Genomic DNA, 24,741 nt, shown 5'->3' with positions numbered 1-24,741 from the left:
TGCCGCATCCTAAATCAGTGAAAGCCCATTCCACGAGGAAGGTGGGCTCATCTTGGGCAGCTGCCCGAGGGGTCTCGGCTTTACAACTTTGCCGAGCTGCAACTTGGTCAGGGGCAAACACGTTTGCTAAATTCTACAAATTTGATACCCTGGCTGAGGAGGACCTTGAGTTCTCTCATTCGGTGCTGCAGAGTCATCCGCACTCTCCCGCCCGTTTGGGAGCTTTGGTATAATCCCCATGGTCCTTACGGAGTTCCCAGCATCCACTAGGATGTCAGAGAAAATAAGATTTTACTCACCGGTAAATCTATTTCTCGTAGTCCGTAGTGGATGCTGGGCGCCCATCCCAAGTGCGGATTGTCTGCAATACTTGTATATAGTTATTGCCTAACTAAAGGGTTATTGTTGAGCCATCTGTTGAGAGGCTCTGTTATATTTCATACTGTTAACTGGGTATAGTATCACGAGTTATACGGTGTGATTGGTGTGGCTGGTATGAGTCTTACCCGGGATTCAAAATCCTTCCTTATTGTGTCAGCTCTTCCGGGCACAGTATCCTAACTGAGGTCTGGAGGAGGGGCATAGAGGGAGGAGCCAGTGCAGACCAGATAGTACCAAATCTTTCTTATAGAGTGCCCAGTCTCCTGCGGAGCCCGTCTGTTCCCCATGGTCCTTACGGAGTTCCCAGCATCCACTACGGACTACGAGAAATAGATTTACCTGTGAGTAAAATCTTATTTTATCATTTTAACAAGCGTGCCACATAAGAGTCTTCTGTCTGTGTCTCACATATCCCGACAATACAGTTAGCACATACAAAGTAAAGCATGCACTGTACAGCCGGGTGAGGTGTACGAGTTATACAATCACAACGTCAACATTCAGCATTTCAACGTGACATTTTTGACATGGTCTGAATGCCAACAGTGTGCGCCAATGTGGTCTCCATGTCGACACTGAAATAATGTTAACATGTTCAGCATGTCGACACTATGCAAGCGAACTGTGTGAATGTCGACAATACTGACCCTAACCGCAGCCTAACCCTAATGCTAGTATGTTGATAATGTAGGCATGCATACTGTTGACATTTTGAACATATCGACATTTTGTCAGTGTCGACATGGTGCATTTTTCAATTACAGTTTTGAGTGCATACCGCGCAGCCTTTGTTATCACCTTCTATATAGATCTCTATTTTGTGGTCTTATGTCTAAGCACTTTCCTGACTTCTTATCTGCAGTGAGCCACCTCATTTCAGTGCACTGTGCACCTCCCCACAACCTCTTCTACATTATTACCTGTAAATACAGTACGTGCACAGCACTGTATGGTTTATGGGAAAGGAGACATACACATACCACACATATGTTGTTGGATACCTACTGCATCATTTAAAGAATGTTAATGTCACTCTCTATGAAACTGTATTTGACAAATTAATATGCAAAATATTATTATTCCTTGACTCCTGTGTTTAAATGTACATTCATCTCCATGCTAATTCCAGCAAATGTAATGCTCTTATTACTTACTAGTATTGTTAATATACTACTTGTTTTTAAGGGCCTCAAGCAGGGCCGCGCTGAAGCTTTGAGACCCAACCTTAAAAAGGGGCCCAGGAGAAAATAGCATGATAAGGTGAGCAGCGTCTTCAGTGCCAGCACTCTCTGGGGAGATGGACTAAGCCTTGGAGAATGATGGCGTACCAGCCAATCAGCTCCTGCCATGTTACAGGCTGTGTTTGAAAAATGACAGGAGCTGATTGGCTGGTATTTATCTCTTTCCAAAGCGTAGTACGTCTGCCTCACAGAAACAAGTTGGGTGTTTATCCTTGACTAGTTAAGAGCCCATAAATATGATGGGCACCAGGGCCAGATTATGGAGGGAGGTGGTCACTACTTACACAGGAGCTGCCGGGTTTCTGGAAGTCCTGCTGCTAGGAGCCGCAGCTCTGTCATGCTCAGTGTGTGTGTGTGTGTGTGTGTGTGTGTGTGTGTGTGTGTGTGTGTGTGAAGCGTTAGCTTTTATTTATATAGATGCTGTATATCTGTAATGGGCAGGCTATAATGATGCTGGCACTATATACACCAGTACTGGCTCATGTAAACTCACCAGTCCCCACACAGCTCCAGGCCAATATGTAGGTAGAGAAGGACAGTAGCCACCAGCAACTGGCCAGAGGGGTCTGTGCATGACCTGTGCTGGGTGTGGTAGGGGCTATTAAAGGACCCCACCCCTCCACCGGAGCACAATATATATAAAGCAGCTGAGCCGGTTATCTGCCTCCTCCATACCTGCATCATCTGCTGCCCCAGCACCGACCCCTCCTCCTCCCGGTCACCGCACTGCTCACCCCACACAGTGTCTCACCCCTTCCTGCCGGACTGATTCACCTTCTCCTCCTGCTAAGTGGCCACACGTGTCCCCGGACCCTCGGTTCTGAGCACTGCGGAACCATCTGTTGATTCCTGCACCCGTTTTTTTGCCAAGTCCCAGAATGGCAGGCAGCCTGGCATTGCAGCATAGTATAAGGAGGGGGTGCAGAGTATGCGGTATATGGCGGGAGCAGTATATATAGAGGAGTGGGTGCCCTGTGTATAGGGGGGGACTATATGGAGGGGTATGGGGGTGCATTGTTTATATAGGGGTAGTAAATGGTGGGGGTACAGTGTACATAGGGTGTATGTCCATGTCCAAACAGAGCTCCATTGGGCACCTTCCAGTGGCAACACCACATGAGGTGACTATATTGAAAACATCTGCATATCTCTCTCTCAAGTGTCCCTATCTACCCTACTACTCTACTCTCTCCCCAGTCCCTGTCTACCCCTACTCCCCTTCTCTCTCCACTGTCCCTATCTGCCCCTACCACTCCACTCTCTCCCCAGTCCCTATCTACCCCTACTCCCCTTCTATCTCCACAGTCCCTATCTGCCCCAACCCTACCGTGCTCTCTCTTTCTCCCCCAGTCCTTATCTGCCCCTACACCCACTCTCTCTCTCCCCAGCCCCCTCTCTCTCTGTATGCAGCAAGTATGAAACAGTCAGATCAGTATTAATATTAGCAGAAGCAGGGTAGGAGGCTGTAACATCTCCCTGCAGTATCACTTTCAGCTTTCAGTCATTTGGTCCATGTGCGCACATAACATAGGTGAGGAGCAGCCTTAACCTTTTATTATATAGGATTCACATAGAGATGTGTATCATGATCAGTATGACATAACTTTTATATCCTCTGTATAAAGAGATCAGTGTAGTAGAATGACAGGATGTTCTTTTAAATAGAAATGCTTAATTATTGTTATTTTTTTCCTTGTATTCCATTTTTCTCTTTAGGACAAAAGGATTATCTCTCCCATGGAGAAGGCAGGACACCGCTTAATTCTACATTGCCTCTTGGACAGCCTCCTCTGCCTTCATCTCCCCTGTTCCCTGTAAATGCTCACTCATACTTGTTGAGAAACCCAATTACAAGTACTATATATCGGAAGTGCTATAATAAAATGTTGTTTCCAGTTCTTGCCACATTTTCTTTATCTTTCACACAATAACATATTTTCTCTCTCTCTTACTAATTTAAGTCCATGCATTTATTTAAAAGATGTCCCAAGGGTTCCATAGCGCCAAACAAGTGGGATACAGCTGATACAAAGGGATGTAGTCAGGTGATCGGCGGTCGGGATCCCGGCAGTCAGCATACCGATGACGAGATCCCGGCCACCAGAATGTCGGCAGGGGGCCCAGGGCTATTCCCACTCATGGGTGTCCACGACACCCATAGAGTGGGAATAGAACCTGTGGCGAGTGCAGCGTGGCGAGCGTAGTGAGCCCGTAAGGGGCTTTGATGCGCTCGCCCCCCTGCCGGCATCATGGCGGCCTGGATCCCTGTGTCGGTATGCTGACCGCCGGGATCCCTACCGCTGGTCACCTGACCCCAACACGATACAAAATACAACAGTATTTTGCATGACTACAGACTAGTAGAGTTTAACATGAATACATAATTACAGTTCATTAAGCAGACAGCATAATTATGTAGGGAAGACAAAGGGAAGATCGCCCTGCTCACACGCATTTACAATCTAAAGTGGTTATTAGTTGACCCAAAAAGTAAACATGTCCATGTATCAGTCTTTAAACTGCTACACCACCAAAACAAGAGGTTACTAATGGTGTATACATAAAGCTTTCAGCCTTAGTCTGGTAGCATTGACAAATTGAATGAAATTGTAAAAACATGTCAGATCAGGCAGTGTGTCAGGATCAGAAGTAATAGGTTGGAGGAGGCAGGATAGGCACTGACGCATTATCTGTGACCCTATCTCTTGCCCCTCGGATAAGGCCGCTTTCTGCAAACATCACCCTCTATAATTTTCAATTATGTATTTTCTGCCTAAACAAGAGTTGTATTAATAATAAATCAGAGCAGCTGCATTTCTCTAACATTACTGCTTGTTAGGCTGACATACAGTATATTCTATTTCTGATATGAAATAAGCTAGCCTACATAATGTTATTTCAGTGCAAGCAGTATGCGCACAAATACAAAATATATACGCATCTCAGACAAGGGTTGGTGTTTTGAGGTATTTATTCTGTTGTCATTATACCATTTTCTGATAAAGAAGAATTATGTAAAAGGACAATGAGTTTCGTACCATATTAATATAATTGCCCTGCTGGTTTGGCAATTTGTACATTGGTCTCTACTTTCCTTCGATTTGTTTGCAAAATGGGCATATTATTGACTGGCTTATTTTTCAGGCCTGTTCAAATGTTTGCCATATGACGGCTCACGCCAACCACACAACTTCCGTGGAGATTGCTTGTGGAACTTTTGTTGTTGTCATTGGATTTGGCCGTTGACAGTGTACCAACTAAGGCTCTTTTCATGTAAATTATTGTATAGTACTAGTATAGTTTTACTATAAACCCAGAAGTCTGTCTGTACAGTTTTGGTTAGCTCTTGTGAAAACTAAAACATGCTGCTTGTATGAGGCTTGGGTGTGGTGCAGAGAGGATGGTTACCATATACCCCTTTCCCACTGCCGCTAAAACCAGGGTTATTGCCATGATAACCCGGGTCACGGCTCAGTGGAAAAGGGTTAATCCGGGTCCGGTGACCTTGGAATCCACCCCAACTATCTTGTAGGACCCAGGTTAAGGAGCAGTGTAAACAGGTAAGCTGGCTCGTCCAACCAGGCTCTCATTTACAGCATGGGTAGGATGACGATGCACCTGGGTGTTTCCAGCAGAGATGACACAATCTGGAGGCAGGGTCAGTGACATCAGGGGGCTAAGCCAGATTCTCTACTGCGCTTCCCAGCGCCACTGCACCCGTGTGCAGTATAAACTGCTCTAACCCCGTAGTAATCTGGGTCAGAGCCACAGTGGAAATGGAGCTGTCCTGGGCTTGACCCGGTTTGGAACTATTGGGTAAATGTATTATAGCGGCACGCATCGTGTCGATATAACACTTCCTGCTTTGCCTCATTACCGAGATGAAGCAGGAAGAGACATCGACAAGATATATTAACATCTTGTCTGCCGAAGCGTCCCCTCCCCCGAGCACACAGTGCGAGTTGGTAACAGCAAAAGCAGGAGCTGGAAGCCGAGTGAAAAGGAGGTGCAGTGAGCTGGAACAACTGCAACTGCTAAGTGGAGTATCGGTGCCGCATGAGAGGTCCCACTCAGAGGGGGCACTGGAGTACTACGGCTGCATAAAAGTGAAGCACCAAGAACCGCACAAAGATAGATAAGTATAAGCCAGCTTAATTATTGTATAAGTGAGATTGTTTGTCTTCTACTTTTTCTTTTTGCTTCTTTTTCTTTGAGAGTAACAGGGAGTTAGACCTTACAAACAATATGGGAGGGGCTGTGATTGGGGACCTCACTCAGTGCATGTCGTGCAAGATGTATGCACACCTGGAGCTACCGGCCCAGTGTGATTACATCTGCACGAGGTGTGTGCGAACGGTTGCCCTGGAAGCCCAGGTAACTGATCTAGAGCAAACCGTTATGCGACTGAGGGAGATTCACAATCTCGAGCGAAGTTTAGACAGAACGGTGGAGGAGTTGTGGGAGGGGTCACTGGTAGAAGAGGATGATGATCAGGTAGCCAGCTGGGTCACAGTTAGAAGGAAGAAAAAGAGGGGGAGGCTCGACATCTCCGAACTATCAAACCCTAACAAATTTGCCCGACTGGACGAGGAATCGGAGGATGATAGTGAAGAAATGACGGTGCCGGAGGAGACTGCTCCCTCTAGCATCCAGAGGAGCGGTCCCTCTGGCGCAGTTGGGATAAAAGATAGTGAGGTACCTAGTCAGATGGTGGTGGTAGGGGATTCTATCATCAGGAAGGCAGATAGGGCAATCTGCTACTGGGACCGTGATCGCCGTACAGTCTATTGTCTCCCGGGTGCTCGGGTACGGCACATCGTGGACCGGGTAGATAGATTGTTGGGAGGGGCTGGGAAAGACCCAGCGGTCTTGGTGCACGTTGGCACCAATGACAAAGTTAGCGGAAGGTGGGATGTCCTTAAGAAAGACTATAGGGACTTAGGAAAGAAACTTAAGGCAAGGACATCTAAGGTAATATTCTCTGAAATATTACCCGTGCCACGCGCTAGTCCAGGGAGGCAGAGGGAGATTAGGGAGGTAAATGTGTGGCTTAGGGATTGGTGCAGGAAAGAGGGGTTTGTGTTCCTGGAACACTGGGCGGACTTCTCAGACAGGCGCCATCTCTTTTGTCGTGACGGATTGCACCTGACTGAGGAGAGGGCAGCGGTGCTGGGGGGAAGGATGGTTAGAAGGTTGGAGGAGATTTTAAACTAGGAGCCTGGGGGGAGGGTTTAGCTAGAAACTACGGGTCATGCAGTGAGAATAGTGGGGACGGCGGTAGTAAACGAAATGGGGGAGAAGTTGGGGGGAGGGAAAGAGCAGGCGGTAAGGTTACTAACATGGGTACTAAAAGAGATTTCTCTTACGTCCTAGAGGATGCTGGGGACTCCGTAAGGACCATGGGGTATAGACGGGCTCCGCAGGAGACATGGGCACTCTAAGACTTTAGATGGGTGTGAACTGGCTACTCCCTCTATGCCCCTCCTCCAGACCTCAGTTAGATCCTGTGCCCAGAGGAGACTGGATGCACTGCAGGGGAGCTCTACTGAGTTTCTCTGAAAAGACTTTTGTTAGGTTTTTTATTTTCAGGGAGCACTGCTGGCAACAGGCTCCCTGCATCGTGGGACTGAGGGGAGAGAAGCAGACCTACTTAACTGATAGGCTTTGCTTCTTAGGCTACTGGACACCATTAGCTCCAGAGGGTCGGAACACAGGTGTCGTCCTCGCTGTTCGTCCCGGAGCCGCGCCGCCGTCCTCCTCATATAGCCGGAAGATAGAAGCCGGGTGCGTATAAGAAGAAAGAAGACTTCTCAGGCGGCAGAAGACTTCAGATCTTCAGTGCGGTCAAGCTGCGCGCCATTGCTCCCACACACACAAACACAAGGCACAGCAAGGGTGCAGGGCGCAGGGGGGGGGGGGGGGTGCCCTGGGCAGCAATAATTACCTCAAATAACACTGGCACAGGTATCAGATACTGCGGAGGAAGTATATTATAAAACCCCCGCCAGTATAAAAAAAAAAATGAGCGGGATCGAAGCCCGCCATCGAGGGGGCGGGGCTTGATCCTCCAGCACTAACCAGCGCCATTTTCTCCACAGCAAGCTGCAGAGAAGCTGCTCCCGGACTCTCCCCTGCTGAACCAAGTAACAGAGGCAAAAACGAGGGGGGGGTGGCACATTGATTTGGCGCAAAAAAGTGTATGCATATATATATATAAAGAGCGCTGCACAGACTGGGACTTTGTTTCCAGTGTCCAGTGGTGCTGGGTGTGTGCTGGCATACTCTCTCTCTGTCTCTGCAGAGGGCCTTATTGAGGGGCTGTCCCCATATACGTATATCCCAGTGTGTGTGGGGGTGTCAGTACGTGTGTGTCGGCATGTCTGAAGCGGAAGGCTCGTCTAGGGAGAAGGCAGAGTAGATGATTGTAGTGTCTCCGTCGGCACCGCCAACTCCTGATTGGTTGGATATGTGGAATGTTTTAAATGCAAATGTGACTTTATTACATAAAAGATTGGACAAAGCAGAGTCCAGGGAAAATGCAGGGACTCAATCCATGGCTTTGACTGTGTCACAAGGCCCTTCGGGGTCTCATAAACGTCCCCTTTCCCAGATAGCAGACACTGATACCGACACGGATTCTGACTCCAGTGTCGACTTTGATGATGCAAGGTTACACCCAAGGGTGGCCAAGAGTATTCATTATATGATTATTGCAATAAAAGATGTTTTGCATATCATAGAGGACCCTTTTTTACCTGACACGAGGGTCTGCATGTTTAAGGAAAAGAAACCTGAGGTAACGTTTCCCCCGTCTCATGAGCTGAACGCTTTATTTGAAAAAGCTTGGGAAACTCCAGACAAGAGACTGCAGATTCCCAAGAGAATTATTATGGCGTATCCTTTCCCCTCACAGTACAGGTTACGATGGGAATCCTCGCCCACGGTGGACAAGGCTTTGACGCGCTTGTCCAAAAAGGTGGCGCTACCGTCTCCAGACACGGCAGCCCTCAAGGATCCTGCTGATCGCAGACAGGAAACTACCTTAAAATCAATTTATACACATACGGGTGCCCTGCTCAGACCGGCAGTAGCGTCGGCATGGGTGGGTAGCGCGATTGCAGCGTGGGCAGATAACTTGTCATCTGACATTGACACCCTAGATAAAGATAGTATTTTGTTGACTTTGGGTCACATTAAGGACGCAGCATTGTATATGAGAGAGGCTGCGAGAGATATTGGGCTGTTGGGTTCAAGAGCCAATGCCATGGCAGTTTCGGCTAGATGGTCCCTGTGGACCCAATGGACAGGTGATGCTGATTCAAAGAGACATATGGAGACTTTACCTTACAAGGGTGAGATTTTATTTGGGGAGGGACTCGCGGACCTGGTTTCCACAGCTACCGCGGGTAAGTCTTCTTTTTTGCCTTACGTTCCCCCTCAGCAAGAGAAAACACCTCAATATCAGATGCAGTCCTTTCGGTCGCATAAGTTCAGAAAGGGTCGGGGCTCTTCCTTCCTCGCCAGAGGTAGAGGGAAAAGAACGCCTGCTACGGCTAGTTCCCAGGAACAAAAGTCCTCCCCGGCCTCTACAAAATCCACTGCATGACGCTGGGGCTCCGCTGAGGGAGTCCGCACCGGTGGGGGCACGTCTTCGACTCTTCAGCCAGGTCTGGGTTCAGTCGGATTTGGATCCTTGGGCGGTCGACATTGTATCCCAAGGCTACAAACTAGAGTTCGAAGAAGTGCCTCCTCGCCGATTTTTCAAATCGGCTTTGCCAGCTTCTCGCCCAGAGAGGGAAATAGTTTCAGCTGCCATACAAAAGCTGTGTCAACAGCAAGTGATTATCAAGGTTCCCTTAATACAACAGGGGAAGGGGTATTATTCAACCTTATTTGTGGTCCCGAAGCCGGATGTCTCGGTGAGACCCATTCTGAATCTAAAATCACTGAACCTGTATTTGAAAAGGTTCAAATTCAAGATGGAATCTCTCCGGGCGGTGATCTCCAGCCTGGAAGGGGGGGATTTTATGGTGTCGCTGGACATAAAGGATGCATACCTTCATGTCCCCATTTATCCCCCTCATCAGGCGTACCTGAGATTCGCTGTACAGGATTGTCATTATCCGTTTCAGACGTTGCCGTTTGGGCTTTCCATGGCCCCGAGGATTTTCACCAAGGTAATGGCGGAAATGATGGTGCTCCTGCGCAGGCAAGGAGTCACAATTATCCCATACTTGGACGATCTCCTGATAAAAGCGAGATCGAGAGATCAGTTACTGAAAAGCGTGTCGCTCTCCCTGAGAGTGCTACAGCAACACGGCTGGATTCTGAATCTACCAAAGTCAGAGTTGATTCCGATGACTCGACTGTCATTTTTGGGCATGGTTCTGGACAAGGAAAAGAAGAGGGTTTTTCTCCCAACGGAAAAAGCCCAGGAACTCCAGAACATGGTCAGGGACCTGCTAAAACCAAAAAGAGTGTCAGTTCATCAATGCACTCGAGTACTGGGAAAGATGGTGGTGGCCTACAAGGCCATCCCGTTCGGCAGGTTCCATGCGAGGACATTTCAGTGGGACCTTCTGGACAAGTGGTCAGGGTCCCATCTACAAATACATCAGAAAATAAGACTGTCCGCCAGGGCCAGGGTGTCTCTCCTGTGGTGGCTTCAGAGTGCTCACCTTCTAGAGGGTCGCAGGTTCGGCATTCAAGGCTGGGTTCTAGTGACCACGGACGCGAGCCTCCGCGGTTGGGGAGCAGTCACACAAGGAAGAAATTTTCAGGGAATATGGTCAAGCCAGGAGACTTGTCTACACATCAACGTGCTGGAATTAAGGGCCATATACAACGGCCTACAACAAGCGAAGAATCTTCTTCGCAACCTACCCGTTCTGATTCAGTCAGACAACGTCATGGCTGTGGAGCATGTAAACCGCCAAGGCGGGACAAGGAGCAGAGCGGCAATGGCAGAAGCCACCAGGATTCTTCGCTGGGCGGAAACTCACGTAAGCGCTCTGTCAGTAGTCTTCATTCCGGGAGTGGACAACTGGGAAGCAGACTTCCTAAGCAGACACGATCTCCATCCAGGAGAGTGGGGACTTCATCAAGAAGTTTTTGCAGAGATATCAAGTCGGTGGGGACTTCCTCAAATAGACATGATGGCGTCTCGCCTCAACAAAAAGCTTCGGACGTATTGTTCCAGGTCGAGGGACCCTCAGGCAGTGGCGGTGGATGCCATAGTGGCACCGTGGGTGTTTCAGTCGGTCGATGTGTTCCCTCCACTTCCACTCATCTCAAAAATATTGAGAATCATAAGACGAACAAGAGTGCAGACAATACTCATTGTTCCAGATTGGCCTCGGAGAGCCTGGTATTCAGATCTTCAGGAAATGCTCACAGAAGATCCGTGGCCTCTTCCTCCCAGGGAGGACCTGTTGCAACAGGGGCCCTGTGTGTTCCAAGACTTACCGCGGTTACGTTTGACGGCATGGCGGTTAAACACCAAATCCTAGCTAGGAAAGGTATTCCGGGGAAAGTCATCCCTACTCTAATCAAAGCTAGGAAGGAGGTGACGGCGAAGCATTATCACCGTATCTGGAGGCAATATGTATCTTGGTGTGAAGCCAAAAATGCTCCTACGGAAGATTTTCACCTGGGCCGTTTTCTCCATTTTCTGCAGACAGGAGTGGATATGGGCCTAAAGTTAGGCTCCATTAAAGTGCAGATTTCGGCCTTGTCTATATTCTTTCAGAAGGAATTGGCTTCTCTCCCAGAAGTCCAGACTTTTGTAAAGGGAGTGCTGCACATCCAACCTCCTTTTGTGCCCCCAGTGGCACCGTGGGACCTTAACGTGGTGTTACAGTTCCTTAAACACGCTGGTTTGAACCTCTTCAAACGGTTAAATTAAAGTTTCTCACTTGGAAAGTGGTCATGTTGTTGGCCTTGGCATCTGCGAGGTGGGTGTCCGAATTGGCAGCTTTGTCTCACAAGAGCCCCTATCTGATTTTCCATGTGGATCGGGCAGAGTTGAGAACTCGTCCTCAATTTCTACCTAAGGTGGTTTCGTCGTTTCATATGAACCAACCTATTGTGGTGCCGGTGGCTACGGGGGACTTAAAAGATTCCAAGTCCCTGGATGTGGTCAGGGCCTTAAAAATTTATGTAGCCAGGATGGCTCGGGTTAGGAAAACAGAGGCACTGTTTGTCCTGTATGCAGCCAACAAGGTTGGCGCTCCTGCTTCTAAGCAGACTATTGCTCGCTGGATCTTTAACACGATTCAGCAGGCTCATTCTACGGCTGGATGGCCATTACCTAATTCGGTAAAGGCCCATTCCACTAGGAAGGTGGGCTCTTCTTGGGCGGCTGCCCGAGGTGTCTCGGCATTACAGCTTTGCCGAGCAGCTACTTGGACGTGTTCAAACACTTTTGCAAAGTTCTACAAGTTTGATACCCTGGCCAATGTGGACCTCATGTTTGCTCAATCGGTGCTGCAGAGTCATCCGCACTCTCCCGCCCGGTCTGGAGCTTTGGTATAATCCCCATGGTCCTTACGGAGTCCCCAGCATCCTCTAGGACGTAAGAGAAAATAAGATTTTAAACCTACCGGTAAATCTTTTTCTCCTAGTCCGTAGAGGATGCTGGGCGCCAGTCCCTGTGCGGACTATTTCTGCAAGGCTTGTATGTAGTTGTTGCTTACATAAGGGTTTTGTTACAGTTGAGATCAGTCTCTGGCTGATGCTGTTTTGTTTCATACTGGTAACTGGTTTCGTATATTCCATGTTGTACGGTGTGGATGGTGTGGGCTGGTATGTATCTCGCCCTTAGATTAACAAAAATCCTTTCCTCGTACTGTCCGTCTCCTCTGGGCACAGTTCTTTAACTGAAGTCTGGAGGAGGGGCATAGAGGGAGGAGCCAGTTCACACCCATCTAAAGTCTTAGAGTGCCCATGTCTCCTGCGGAGCCCATCTATACCCTATGGCCCTTACAGAGTCCCCAGTATCCTCTACGGACTAGGAGAAAAAAATTTACCGGTAGGTTTAAAATCTTATTTTTACCAAAGCACTGACCATTGACGATTACAGGTCATCATTGCTACATAAGGTGAAAGATGTCCCTAACGCAAGGGGAAATACTTATCTTAGTTGTGTGTATGTAAACGCTAGAAGCATTACTGGTAAAAAGGGCGAACTAGAAATACTTGCAGCAAGCAAACAGTATGATATTATAGGCATTAATGAAACTTGGTGGGACGAATCTCATGATTGGACAGTCAATCTAGAGGGCTGTACACTGTTTAGGAGAGACAGACTAAATAAAAAGGGTGGAGGGGTGTGTCTTTACGTAAAGCCGTTTTTAAAACCTGTTATACGGGAAGATATTCAGGAGGGGACTGTAGACACTATCGAGACATTATGGGTAAAAATTGCATGCGGGGAAAAAGGAATAAAAAAGTTAGTATTGGGTGTATGCTATAGGCCGCCTGGTATCAACGTATCTGGGGGGTAATTCCAAGTTGATCGCAGCAGGAATTTTTTTAGCAATTGGGCAAAACCATGTGCACTGCAGGTGGGAGCAGATATAACATGCAGAGAGAGTAAGATTTGGGTGGGGTGTGTTCAAACTGAAATCTAATTTGCAGTGTAAAAATAAAGCAGCCAGTATTTACCCTGCTCAGAGACAAAATAACCCACCCAAATCTAACTCTCTCTGCAAATGTTATATCTGCCCCCCCCCCTGCAATGCACATGGTTTTGCCCAATTGCAAACAAACTTGCTGCTGCGATCAACTCAGAATTACCCCCTTCATGAGGAATTGTTACTAAAGCAAATTGAAAGAGCAGCAGGAGTAGGAGACATAGTAGTGATGGGAGATTTTAACTATCCAGAGATAAACTGGAAAAACGATTCATGTGATACTGCTAGGGGCAATATTTTCTTAAACACACTTAATGATAACTACTTAGTTAAACTAATTGAGGACCCAACTAGGTACAATGCAATCTTAGACCTGGTATTAACAAACAATGGGGATTTGGTATCAGGTATTATAGTAGGGGAACCCATAGAAAACAGCGACCACAATATGGTCACATTCAATATCAGTTTTCATAAACAGCCCTATACTGGCTCAACTAGGACTCTAAACTTAAGCAAATCGAATTTTGAAAAGATGAGGGTATTTTTCAGGGATATTGAATGGGAAGGTTTGTTTTTAGGAAAAAATACTACGGAGAAATGGGAGTTACTAAAATTCCTGCTAGCTAAAAATACACTCTAATTTATTCCTATGAGCAGCAAAAAAAGGAATAAAAAATCATAAACCGATGTGGCTTAACAAAAAGATAAAGGAACTTATGGGCAAGAAAAGGCGAGTATTTAAAAAATACAAATCTGACGGGGAAGCAGAGTCATTTCAGCACTTTAAGGAATGTAACAAAAAATTCAAAAAGGAAATAAGAGCGGCTAAAGTAGAAACTGAAAAACTAGTAGCAAAGGAAAGCAAAGCGAATCCCAAAAAATTCTTTAAATACATTAATAGCAAGAGATTAAAGAAGGAGAGTATAGGCCCTTTAAAAGACAAGTTGGGAGTCTTAAGCAAAAATGATAATGACATAGCGGACACACTAAATTAGTTTTTTTCAACAGTATTTACTAGAGAGGACCCAATTCAGGGACTAACACATAATCTCAATAAAGAGAATATCCCACTGATAGGTACTTATTTAAGCGAGGAAGTAGTCTGTGACCGATTAAAACATTTAAAGATTAATAAGTCACCAGGTCCCGATGGTATTCACCCAAGGGTTCTAATGGAGCTTCACTCTGAACTTGCAAAACCGCTATTTTTGATCTTTAAGGATTCAGTAATATCAGGTATGGTTCCCAAAGACTGGCGTATAGCGGAAGTAGTGCCTATATTCAAAAAGGGAAGTAAAGCTGAACCAGGTAATTATAGACCAGTTAGTCTTACATCTATAGTGGGGAAAGTATTGGAAGGTATTCTAAGAGATAGTATTCAGAAGTTCCTTGAAGTCAATAAGGTCATAAAAGAATCAACATGGGTTTATGAAGGACAGATCCTGTCAAACCAACTTACTTGGCTTTTATGAAACCGTAAGCGCAAACCTAGATCAGGGTAAAGAGGTGGATGTAATCTTTTTAGATTTTGCCAAAGCATTCAACACTGTACCACGCATGAGACTTATCTACGAGCTACAAGAATCAGGGCTAGGAAGCACAATATGCACTTGGGTCAAAAACTGGTTAGATAATAGGGAGCAGCGCGTTGTGGTTAATGGATCTTTTTCAACTTGGACTGAAGTGCTAAGTGGTGTGCCGCAAGGCTCAGTATTAGGACGGCTATTGTTCAATATTTTCATTAACGACCTAATAGAAGGTCTAGAGAGCATGGTGTCAATTTTTGCAGATGATACCAAATTGTGTAAAGTTATAAATGCGGAGGGGGATGCTGAGTCGCTTCAGAATGACTTAGTTAAATTAGAAGCTTGGGCAGCGAAATGGAGAATGCGCTTCAATACAGACAAGTGTAAGGTAATGCACTGTGGTAACAAGAACAAAAATAACACCTACCTACTAAATGGGGTAAAATTAGGGGATTCTGTACTGGAAAAGGACTTAGGTGTCCTCATAGATAGCAAACTAAGCAGTAGTACCCAAAGTAGGACTGCAGCAAAGAAGGCTAATAAGATATTCGCATGCATAAAATGGGGAATTGATGCTAGAGACGAGAGTATTATCCTCCCGTTATATAAATCACTGTGTACAATTCTGGGCACCTTACTACAAAAAGGATATCCTGAAGCTAGAAAAGTTCAAAGGCGGGCGACCAAACTAATTAAGAGTATGGAGATGCTGGAATACGAGGAACGGCTTGCAAGACTAGGCATGTTTACACTGGAAAAGAGGAGATTAAGAGGGGACATGATCAACATTTACAAATATATAAGGGGACAATATACAGATCTTGCGCAGGACCTGTTTTTGGTTAGATCAACACAGAGAACTAATGGACACTCGCTCAGGTTAGAGGAAAGGAGATTCCGCACAGTATGGCGTAAAGGCTTTTTCTCTGACGTCCTAGTGGATGCTGGGAACTCTGTAAGGACCATGGGGAATAGCGGCTCCGCAGGAGACTGGGCACAAATAGAAAGCTTTAGTACTACCTGGTGTGCACTGGCTCCTCCCCCTATGACCCTCCTCCAAGCCTCAGTTAGATTTTTGTGCCCGAACGAGAAGGGTGCACACTAGGGGCTCTCCTGAGCTTCTTAGTGAAAGTTTTAGTTCAGGTTTTTTATTTTCAGTGAGACCTGCTGGCAACAGGCTCACTGCATCGAGGGACTAAGGGGAGAAGAAGCGAACTCACCTGCGTGCAGAGTGGATTGGGCTTCTTGGCTACTGGACACCATTAGCTCCAGAGGGACCGCTCACAGGCCCAGACTTGGAGCTCGGTCCCAGAGCCGCGCCGCCGGCCCCCTTACAGAGCCAGAAGCAAGAAGAGTCCGGCAAAATCGGCGGCAGAAGACATCCTGTCTTCCACAAGGTAGCGCACAGCACTGCAGCTGTGCGCCATTGCTTCTCAGCACACTTCACACTCCGGTCACTGAGGGTGCAGGGCGCTAGGGGGGGGCGCCCTGAGCAGCAATAGAAACACCTTGGCTGGCTAAAAATACATCACATATAGCTCCTGGGCTATATGGATGAATTTTAACCCCTGCCAGATTTTCACAAAAAGCGGGAGAAAGGCCGCCGAGAAGGGGGCGGAGCCTATCTCCTCAGCACACAGGCGCCATTTTCTCTCACAGCTCCGTTGGAGGGAAGCTCCCTGGCTCTCCCCTGCAGTTACTACACTACAGAAAGGGGTTAAAAAAGAGAGGGGGGCACTAATTAGGCGCAGTATAACAATACAGCAGCTATAAAGGGAAAAACACTTATATAAGGTTATCCCTGTATATATATATATATATATAGCGCTCTGGTGTGTGCTGGCATACTCTCCCTCTGTCTCCCCAAAGGGCTAGTGGGGTCCTGTCCTCTATCAGAGCATTCCCGGTGTGTGTGCTGTGTGTCGGTACGGCTGTGTCGACATGTTGGATACGTGGAGGCGGAGCGGAGGCCGATAAATGGGATGTCGCCCCCTGTGGGGCCGACACCAGAGTGGATGGTAACCGACAGTGTCAACTCCTTACATAAAAGGCTGGATGACGTAACAGCTGTGGGACAGCCGGCTGCTCAGTCCGCGCCTGCCCAGGCGTCTCAAAGGCCATCAAGGGCTCAAACAACGCCCGTTACCTCAGATGGCAGACACAGATGTCGACACGGAGTCTGACTCCAGTGTCGACGAGGTTGAGACATATACACAATCCACTAGGAACATCCGTTACATGATTTCGGCAATTAAAAATGTGTTACGCATTTTCTGACATGAACCCAAGTACCACATAAAAAGGGTTTTATTTTTGGGGAGAAAAAGCAGCCAGTGTTTTGTTCCCCCATCAGATGAATGAATGAAGTGTGTAAAGAAGCGTGGTTTCCCCCGATAAGAAACTGGTGATTTCTAAAAAGTTACTGATGGCGTACCCTTTCCCGCCAGAGGATTGGTCACGTTGGGAGATATCCCTTGGGGTGGATAAGGCGCTCACACGTTTGTCAAAAGGTGGCACTGCCGTCTTAGGATACGGCCACCTTGAAGGAACCTGCTGATAAAAAGCAGGAGGCGATCCTGAAGTCTGTAATTACACACTCAGGTTATACACTGAAGCCTGCTATTACCTCAGCATAATAGTGCTGCTGCAACGTGGTCTGATACCCTGTCAGATAATAGCTAAGACAGGGATAATGTTTTGCTAACATTGAGCATATTTAAGACGTTGTCATATATATAAAGGATGCACAGAGGGATATTTGCCGGCTGACATCCAAAATTAATGCAATGTCCATTCTGCCAGGAGAGTATTAGAAACCTGGCAGTGGACAGGTGATGCTGCATTTAAAAGGCACATGGAGATTCTGCCTTATAAGGGTGAGGAATTGTTTGGGGATGGTCTCTGGGACCTCGTATCCACAGCAACTGCTGGGAAGAAAAATTTTTACCTCAGGTTTCCTCACAAAAGCTTAAGAAAGCACCGTATTTTCAGGTACAGTCCTTTCGGCTTCAGAAAAGCAAGCGGGTCAAAGGCGCTTCCTTTCTACACAGAGACAAGGGAAGAAGGAAAAAGCTGCACCAGTCAGCCAGTTCCCAGGATCAAATCTCTTCCCTCGCTTCCTCTGAGTCCACCGCATGACGCTGGGGCTCCACAGGTGGAGACAGGTGCGGTGGGGGCGCGTCTCGGGAACTGCAGGGACCAGTGGGCTTGCCCACAGGTGGATCCCTAGGTTCTGCAAGTAGTATCACAGGGATACAGGCTGGAGTTCGAGACGACTCCCCCTCGCCGTTGCCTTCACATCAGCCTTGCCTGCTGCCCTCGGAAAGGTAGTACTGGCGGAAATTCACAAGCTGTACTTCCAGCAGGTGAAATCAAGGTACCCCTCCTTCAACAAGGCCGGGGTTACTATTCCAAAATGTTGTGGTACCGAAACCAGACGGTTCGGTGAGACCCATTCTAAAATTGAAATTCTTGAACACTTATATACGAAGGTTCAAGTTCAAAATGGAATCGCTCAGGGCGATTATTGCAAGCCTGGAAAATTTCAGGGTATCACTGGACATCAAGGATACTTACCTGCATGTCCCTATTTACCCTCTTCACCAGGTGTACCTCAAAATTGTGGTACAGGATTGTCATTACCAATTCCAGACGTAGCCGTTGGTCTGTCCCCGGCACTGAAGGTATTTACCAAGGTAATGGCCGAAGTACTTATTCCGTACTTGGACGATCTCCTTATAAAGGCGAGGTCCAGGGAGCAGTTGTTCGTCGGAATAGCACTATCTCGGGTAGTGCTACAACAGCACGGCTGGATTCTGAATATTCCAAAGTCGCAGCTGGTTCCTACGACACGTCTACTGTTCCTGGATATGGTTCTGCACACAGAACAGGTTAAAATGGGTTTCTCCCGGAGGAGAAGTCCAAGGAGTTGGCGTCTCTAGACGGAGACCTCCTAATACAAATACAGGTATCGGTGCATCAATGCACGCGAGCCTTGGAAAAGATGGCAGCTTCTTACGAAGAATTTCCATTCGTCAATTCCCATGCAAGGGATCTGTTGGACAAGTGGTCCGGGTCGCATCCTCAGATGCATCGGCGGATAACCCTGTCTCCAAGGGCCAGGGTATCGCTGTGGTGGTGACTGCAGAGTGCTCATAGGCTGGGGGGCAGTCACACAGGGAAGAAACTTCCAAGGCCTATGGAAAAGTCAGGAGACTTCCCTACACATAAATGTTCTGGAACTATGGGCCATTTACAATGCCATAAGTCAGGCTAGACCCCTGCTTCAACACCGGCCGGTGCTGATCCAGTCAGACAACATCACGGCGGTCGCTCATGTAAACCGACAGGGCGGCACAAGAAGCAGGATGGCGATGACAGAAGCCACAAGGATTCGCCGATGAGCGGAAAATCATGTGTTAGCACTGTCAGCAGTGTTCATTCCTGGAGTGGACAACTGAGAAGCAGACTTTCTCAGCAGATATAACCTCCACCTGGGAGAGTGGGGACTTCATCCAGAAGTTTTTTAAATGATTGTACACCGTGGGGAAAGGCCACAGGTGGACAGGAGGGCGTCCCGCCTCAACAAAAAGCTACAAATATATTGCGCCAGGTCAAGGGACCCTCAGGCGATAGCTGTGGACGCTCTGGTAACACCGTGGGTGTACCAGTCGGTGTATGTGTTCCCTTCTCTGCCTCTCATACCCAGGGTAATGAGAATAATAAGAAGGAGAGGAATAAGAACTATACTCATTGTTCCGGTGGGCCAAGAAGAGCCTGGTACCCAGAACTCCAAGAAATGATCTCAGAGGACCCATGGCCTCTGCAGCTCAGACAGGACCTGCTGCAGCAGGGGCCCTGTCTGTTCCAAGACTTACCGCGGCTGCATTTGACGGCATGGCGGTTGAACGCCGGATCCTGATGGAAAAAGGCATTCCGGAGGAAGTTATCCCTACGCTATTTAAAGCGGGGAAAGAAGTGAACGCAAACCATTATTACCGCATATGGCGGAAATATGTTGCGTGCTGTGAGGCCAGTACGGCCCCAAAGGAGGAATTTCAGCTAGGTTAATTTCTGCACTTCCTACAAGTCAGAGGTGACTATGGGCCTAAAATTGGGTTCCATTAAGGTCCTGATTTCGGCTCTATCGAATTTCTTCCAAAATAGAACTGGCTTCACTGCCTGAAGTTCAGATTTTTGTTAAGGGAGTGCTGCATAGTCAGCCCCCGTTTGTGCCTCCAGTGGCACCGTGGGATCTCAACGTAGTGTTGGATTTCCTGAAGTCGCATTGAGTTGAGCCACTTAAATCCGTGGAGCTATAATACCTCACGTGGAAACTGTTCATGCTGTGGGCCTTGGCGTCGGCCAGGCGTGTATCAGAATTGGCGGCTTTGTCAAAAGCTCTTATCTGTATTTTATATGGATAAGGCGGAATTGAGGACTCGTTCCCAATTCCTTCCTAAGGTGGTAGCAGTTTTTCATGCTGGACGTAGTCAGGGCCCTGAAAATATACGTTTCCAGGACGGCTGGAGTCAGAAAATCTGACTCGCTGTTTATCCTGTATGCACCCAACAAGCTGGGTGCTCCTGCTTCTAAGCAGACTATTGCTCGTTGGATTTGTAGTACAATTCAACTTGCACATTCTGTGGCAGGCCTGCCACAGCCAAAATCTGTAAAAGCCCATTCCACACGGAAAGTGGGCTCATCTTGGGCGGCCGCCCGAGGGGTCTCGGCTTTACAACTTTGCCGAGCAGCTACTTGGTCAGGGGCAAACACGTTTGCTAAATTCTACAAATTTGATACCCTGGCTGAGGAGGACCTGGAGTTCTCTCATTCAGTGCTGCAGAGTCATCCGCACTCTCCCGCCCGTTTGGGAGCTTTGGTATAATCCCCATGGTCCTTACGGAGTTCCCAGCATCCACTAGGACGTCAGAGAAAATAAGAATTTACTTACCGATAATTCTATTTCTCATAGTCCGTAGTGGATGCTGGGCGCCCATCCCAAGTGCGGATTGTCTGCAATACTTGTACATGGTTATTGTTAACTAAATCGGGTTATTGTTGTAGTGAGCCATCTTTTCTAGAGGCTCCTCTGTTTATCATACTGTTAACTGGGTTTAGATCACAAGTTATACGGTGTGATTGGTGTGGCTGGTATGAGTCTTACCCGGGATTCAAAATCCTTCCTTATTGTGTACGCTCGTCCGGGCACAGTATCCTAACTGAGGCTTGGAGGAGGGTCATAGGGGGAGGAGCCAGTGCACACCAGGTAGTACTAAAGCTTTCTATTTGTGCCCAGTCTCCTGCGGAGCCGCTATTCCCCATGGTCCTTACGGAGTTCCCAGCATCCACTACGGACTATGAGAAATAGAATTATCGGTAAGTAAATTCTTATTTTTACGGTAAGGACGATACGTGTTTGGAATTCCCTGCCTGAGGGAGTTGTAATGGCCGACTCAGTCAACACCTTTAAGAATGGGTTAGATAAATTCCTAATGGATAAGGATATCCAGGGTTACGGGGCATAGTCACGCACTATGGTTATTATAAAAAAAGGGGTAAAATGTAACGGCAGCCATCAACTTCAGTCAAAATTTTATACAAAATAATCGTGCATAGGAGACCACAAATAGGTTGAACTCGATGGACAATTGTCTTTTTTCAACCTTAGATACTATGTTACTATGTTATGTCATCTTAGTGCTGGCACGCTGTGTCTCACTGCCCGGCCAGCTCCTCTGCGCATGCACGGGATCTCGCTACTGTCGCACCCCAGCGCAGTCCGGAGCTGGCACCCGCCACAGTGAATGGTGAATGGGCATCGCCGCCAGCAGCTGTTAAAACGGTGAGCGATGCTGACCATTCATACACTGACCACGCATATTGGCCTGCTATCTTATGTAGTAGCGCCAATATGGACACACTGAGTCGGCACCGCTGCCATCATACATGGGGGGGAAGCTGTATAGCACATACATCGTGCGCTGATATCGCTTCCCCCCCATATCTACAGTACATACATTTACCCATATGTTCCGAATCTTGGATCAGACCCGGTACTTAAGTGGAAAAGAGGTAATACTTAGTGTATGTTATAGGCAATCTGTGGGAGGCTTTTAATGGCTTTGGGAAGAGAAGTATAGTTATGAACTATGGGGGACATTCCGAGTTGATCGTAGCCCTGCAAAATTTTGCAGTGCTACGATCATGTCCATAGACATGCAGGGGGACGCCCAGCACAGGGCTATCCCGCCCCGCATGTCAGTGCCGGCCCCCCCCAGCAGAAGTGCAAAAGCATCGCACAGCGGCGATGCTTTTGCACTTTAGGAGTCGCTCCCGGCCAGCGCAGCTTTAGTGTGCTGGCCGGGAGCTACTCGTCGCTCCCCGGCCCGCAGCGTCTGCGTGTGACGTCACGCAGCTGCTGCGGCCCGCCCCCTGCATGGTCCGGCCACGCCTGCATTGGCCGGACCGCGCCCACGAAACGGCGCCCCCCCTGCCCAGTGACCGCCTCTGCCTGTCAATCAGGCAGAGGCGATCGTCGCGCAGCGACGTCCATTGGGCATGCGCCGGTGCAGTTCTGACCCGAACGCTCCGCTGCGATAAACTGCAGCGTACGATCGGGTCAGAATGACCCCCTATATCTGTTACCCTTATAGGGAATGACCCCACCCAAATCTAACTCTCTCTGCACATGTTATATCTGCCTCCCCTGCAGTGCACATGGTTTTGCCCAATTGCTAACAAAAATCCTGCTGCGATCAACTTGGAATTACCCCCCATGTGCACTGCAGGGGGGGCAGATATAACATGTGCAGAGAGAGTTAGATTTGGGTGGGGTGTGTTCAAACTGAAATCTAAATTGCAGTTTAAAAATAAAGCAGCCAGTATTTACTCTGCACAGAAACAATATAACCCACCCAAATCTCTCTCTCTCTGCATATGTTATATCTGCCACACCCGCAGTGCACATGGGCCCTCATTCCGAGTTGATCGCTAAGAGTCATCGCATCGCAAATGTCCGAAATGTAAGTATCTGCGCATGCGCAAATGCGTGATTACGCATGCGCGAAGACATACGTACGATAACTGTGCAAAATTACTTTGGAAAAAAAAAGCCGTAACTGCCAAACGAAAACGAGGAGTGGCGTGGGCGTGGCGGAGGCGAGACTTCGCAATGCTCCGACATGGGCGTGAAAGTGGGCGTACTGTGTGGGAGTATGCAACTTGCAATGGGCGTGTTTTTCGCAAATAAACTTTGTCGCTGTTAAAACTAACATAGGAAACCGTAGCAACATTCACGCAGCAGCAGAGTAGGTCTGCAGTTACTCTACATTTGCGAAGTACTGGTACAAGTGTGTATGCAGTAATTAGCAGTTAATTGGAGAGCACATTCATCTGATGTTCAATTACTTGTTAATTACTGAGCACATGAAAGTTACCAACCAGCAATTGACTGAACACACATTACATGTTTATTCTACTCACATATTAATCTCACACACTGTTAAATAAGGTTGTTATTTGTGTTTAACTTGGTGTGTAAGCATTGTGACGAAATGTTTTAATGTGTGTTAGACTACTAAATACAAACAAGTTACATTTTTATTTAAAGTTATATAATTCTGCAACATTCTGATTAATTAACCAACACCCACATAATGCCGCATACACTATGTTTTATTTTTAAAAGTCACAATAATATATGTTTTTAACATCTGTCAATGTTTTCAATGATGTCATGTTGTCCAAAGATATTTTATCAAGTTGTCGTGTCTGTTTTATTAATATGGACATTAAAGTGTGGTGCAAAACATACCTTTTTTTAACATTTTTGTTTAATTTTAAGGAGAATTAGCAGATTGGTCACCAAGTGTCTATATGTTGACCTAATCTTTTGGTAACTAAGATTTTGCTAATGCATTACCTTCAAGAAATTGCACACATTTTTTATTTTTAATTTTTATTACAGTAATAATATTATCCAACATTTAAACATGGCTCCACATGAGTCTCACAGGCAGAGATAGACCAAGCACCAAGCAGATGGCACTGACAATAATTATATAGCAGAACTCAGTACTCTGCAAATTTCTGCTTCTGACAAAAGTATCTTATAAATTCATAAATTCAACATATTTCACACCCTGCCACACAAAAATTAGAGACAAACTGAGAAATAATTAGTATCCACCACACAAACACAACAATACACAGCACACTAGTGAGAGGAAGATGGCTCTGTTGTTTGTTAAAAGAAACTCACAGGCTACAATTCCTCCAAACAGAAAAAAGTCATTTCACTAAGAGGGAGTGATCCATTCTGGCCACACAAGCCAAGTCCAAAATAACATAGAGGCAACTACAAAAACATGGGTGCTGCCCATCTGGAGAGACATCACTTTCTTCTTTTTCGCCCCGCCTGAGGCTGATCTTCTTTGCTTGGTCTGCGGAGTGACCTTCGTTGGGCCTGCCCAGTGTCCTGTTCTTCCTGGGCAGGGGCAGGGGAGGGAGCCGATGTGGTTGGCTCTCTGCCACTGTGGGCAAGGGAGACAGCGATGGCCTGGAGCCCTTGCAAGATGTTAGTTGCAAGGCTTTGGTTTGAGGAGGCCAGTTGTTCTTGGGCCTGCCTGATCTCTGCCAGACTTTGGCAGAGTTGAGCAACACCTTGCTCAACACAGGTTCGGAGCTCAGTGAGCCGGACAGTTATCTGGCTTACCTCCCGGATGACCCCGTCTTGAAATGTGTTTAGGCTCTCACCATACCTAGCAATTTCAAGCAGGATCTCCGGGATAGCAGAGGGTTGGGTGGGGGGGCCAGTAGGAACCTGCATAGGTGGGTTTTGTTGGCCCACACTGGCAGACCCACTAGGTCCCTCCACCTCAGCCTCAACCACATAACCGGCCTGTGACTCAAACTGTTCACCCCCCTGTGCTGTGTTTTGTGGCAAGCAAATAGAAG

General features: G+C 47.3%; 1 protein-coding gene across 4 annotated transcripts in view; it reads left to right on the top strand.

Annotated features, from left to right (window-relative positions):
• The window catches only part of LOC134902970 (survival motor neuron protein-like), a 74,905-nt gene extending 71,385 nt beyond the window's left edge, over nt 1-3,520 (top strand). For 3 of the 4 annotated variants that reach the window (XM_063914433.1, XM_063914430.1, XM_063914432.1), the window contains 2 exons: nt 1,567-1,641; nt 3,339-3,520. In XM_063914433.1, coding sequence (XP_063770503.1) covers nt 1,567-1,632 — 66 coding nt within the window. In that variant the 3' untranslated portion in view covers nt 1,633-1,641; nt 3,339-3,520. Of the gene's footprint in view, nt 1-1,566; nt 1,643-3,338 lie in introns of those variants that run through there. The other variant, XM_063914431.1, reaches the window with a different exon arrangement.
• The last annotated feature ends 21,221 nt before the right edge of the window (nt 3,521-24,741 follow it).

Source organism: Pseudophryne corroboree, chromosome 1 (genome assembly GCF_028390025.1).
Source record: "Pseudophryne corroboree isolate aPseCor3 chromosome 1, aPseCor3.hap2, whole genome shotgun sequence".
Lineage (NCBI taxonomy): Eukaryota > Metazoa > Chordata > Amphibia > Anura > Myobatrachidae > Pseudophryne > Pseudophryne corroboree.
This window is presented reverse-complemented; position numbering and strand designations above follow the sequence as displayed.